The sequence below is a fragment of the Cyprinodon variegatus genome, unplaced genomic scaffold (assembly GCF_000732505.1).
Source record: "Cyprinodon variegatus isolate N-32 unplaced genomic scaffold, C_variegatus-1.0 Scaffold713, whole genome shotgun sequence".
NCBI classification, from domain to species: domain Eukaryota; kingdom Metazoa; phylum Chordata; class Actinopteri; order Cyprinodontiformes; family Cyprinodontidae; genus Cyprinodon; species Cyprinodon variegatus.
The window spans coordinates 98,075-99,677 of NW_015151166.1; the positions used below are offsets into that span (position 1 = coordinate 98,075).

The window sequence follows — 1,603 nt, forward strand, 5'->3', positions numbered from 1 at the left end:
GAACAGGAAGAAACCTCCAGCAGAACCAGGCTCAGTGTGAGCGGCCATCTGCCGGCTGGGCCGATCGGTGGGTTCCTACCTGGGACTCTGGAGCGAAGGAAGTAGAGGAACTTTCCATTCTTGGAGTGCATGATAGCTCTTTCGATGAACTCCACCACAGAATGGCAGCGGTCCTCGAACTTTGGGTGGCACCACAGACTGAAGGTCCCTGCAGGACGGAACGGGAAAGAGAGGTCAGGGCTGCAGTGGGCCGGCCTGGACAGCCCGGTTCTGCTGGTGTGTGACTTACCTCTGTAGTGCTCCATGCGTGTGTGGTGCGTCACCCCCTGCGACCGGAAGCTCAGGCTCAGGATGTACCGAGGGTCTGAACTGTCCCGGACCAAAAACGATCCGTCCGGCTTCCCTTTCAACTTCATCTCAGCGTCTTCCCAGTTCATGGGGCCCCAGTACCAGCCGCACTGGGAACACACACACACACACCCCAATGTTAGGCCCCGCCCCTTCCCTCACTGCTCACATCTAATCAGACATACCCACCTTCTCCAGCTCTCTGAGGCTGGTGGCGAAGCTGCCAGCGTCGGGTCGACTCAGGGGGCAGCGGGGGGCAAGCCGTGGGGGTGGGTTCTGGCCGTCGGGCCGCAGCGGTACCGGGCGGGGTAAACCTCGCAGGAAGGTGTCTGGGCAGAAGAATCACAGTCAGAATTCGGTTTTGGCCAATAATCGAGTATCCCGGATATTTTTTTAATGACCTCCAGCCCTGAGATCACTTCTCTGCTTCAGTTAAACACCCACAATCCTTTGCTGCAGCATTATCACTGTCACATGACCAACCAACCCCCCCCCCCCCCCTCCCAGAACTAAACAGCAACAACCATGGGCTAGTCATAGCAGCTGTTCTGGTGTCCCTGCTTGCCCGGCCTCTGGAACCGGGACCGCTTACCGTTGAGGCTCAGGCTGTGCTGGATGGTGCTCAGGGTGGGGGGCAGGGCCATGGTTCGGGGGGGCAGAGACTGCATGGATGCTCCGGTGCTGTGCTCCATGAAGGGCCCCTGATGCTGAGGAGGGCCCCCAAAATCATCTGCAAAGCATCACAGACACAAACACAGCTGAGAGGAGGTCCAGGACCACATCTCTACATCCTGTAGCTTCATCATAGAAGCATAAAGGTAGAACTTCTCCACTTTCATCTTGATTAAGATTCAAGAACTCCTACGCTTTAGGTTGAAACCATCAGAAACGCGTTTTGAACAAACAAAAAAGACAAAACGAAACAAAAAGAAGAAAAAAAACGACTGTAGAATATTTCTTCCTCCATCAGAGCAAAGCTTCGTCTCAGAGGAACTGGGAGGATCCATCCAAGAAACAAACCATCAAGGAACCTGGAGGAACATCGGGGCGCAGCTTCAGCAATAGCCTCTGATCCATCACAGGGTTCTCTATCCAGAACCATTATCCATCACCACCAGATAGAACCTTCGGATAACCTTCATCCAGCTCTACATCCAGAGGGATAAAGGCTGATGTTCTCCTCAGAGTCAGCTTATCTGGGCTCAGAGGCTTCTATGGTGGTAGAAGGCCGCACCATGGTCTGGGTTTGGATCGT

The 1,603-nt window shown here is 54.6% G+C and overlaps 1 protein-coding gene across 2 annotated transcripts in view; it reads right to left on the minus strand.

Moving 5' to 3' along the window:
* LOC107097662 (suppressor of cytokine signaling 7-like) overlaps positions 1–1,603 on the minus strand; it is a 19,223-nt gene that overhangs the window by 7,689 nt on the left and 9,931 nt on the right. For both annotated transcript variants that reach the window (XM_015394898.1, XM_015394896.1), the window contains 4 exons: positions 941–1,078; positions 538–677; positions 290–458; positions 80–208 (listed from right to left, as the gene is read on the minus strand). In XM_015394898.1, the coding sequence (XP_015250384.1) occupies positions 80–208; positions 290–458; positions 538–677; positions 941–1,078 (576 nt within the window). The remainder of the gene's footprint in view (positions 1–79; positions 209–289; positions 459–537; positions 678–940; positions 1,079–1,603) is intronic.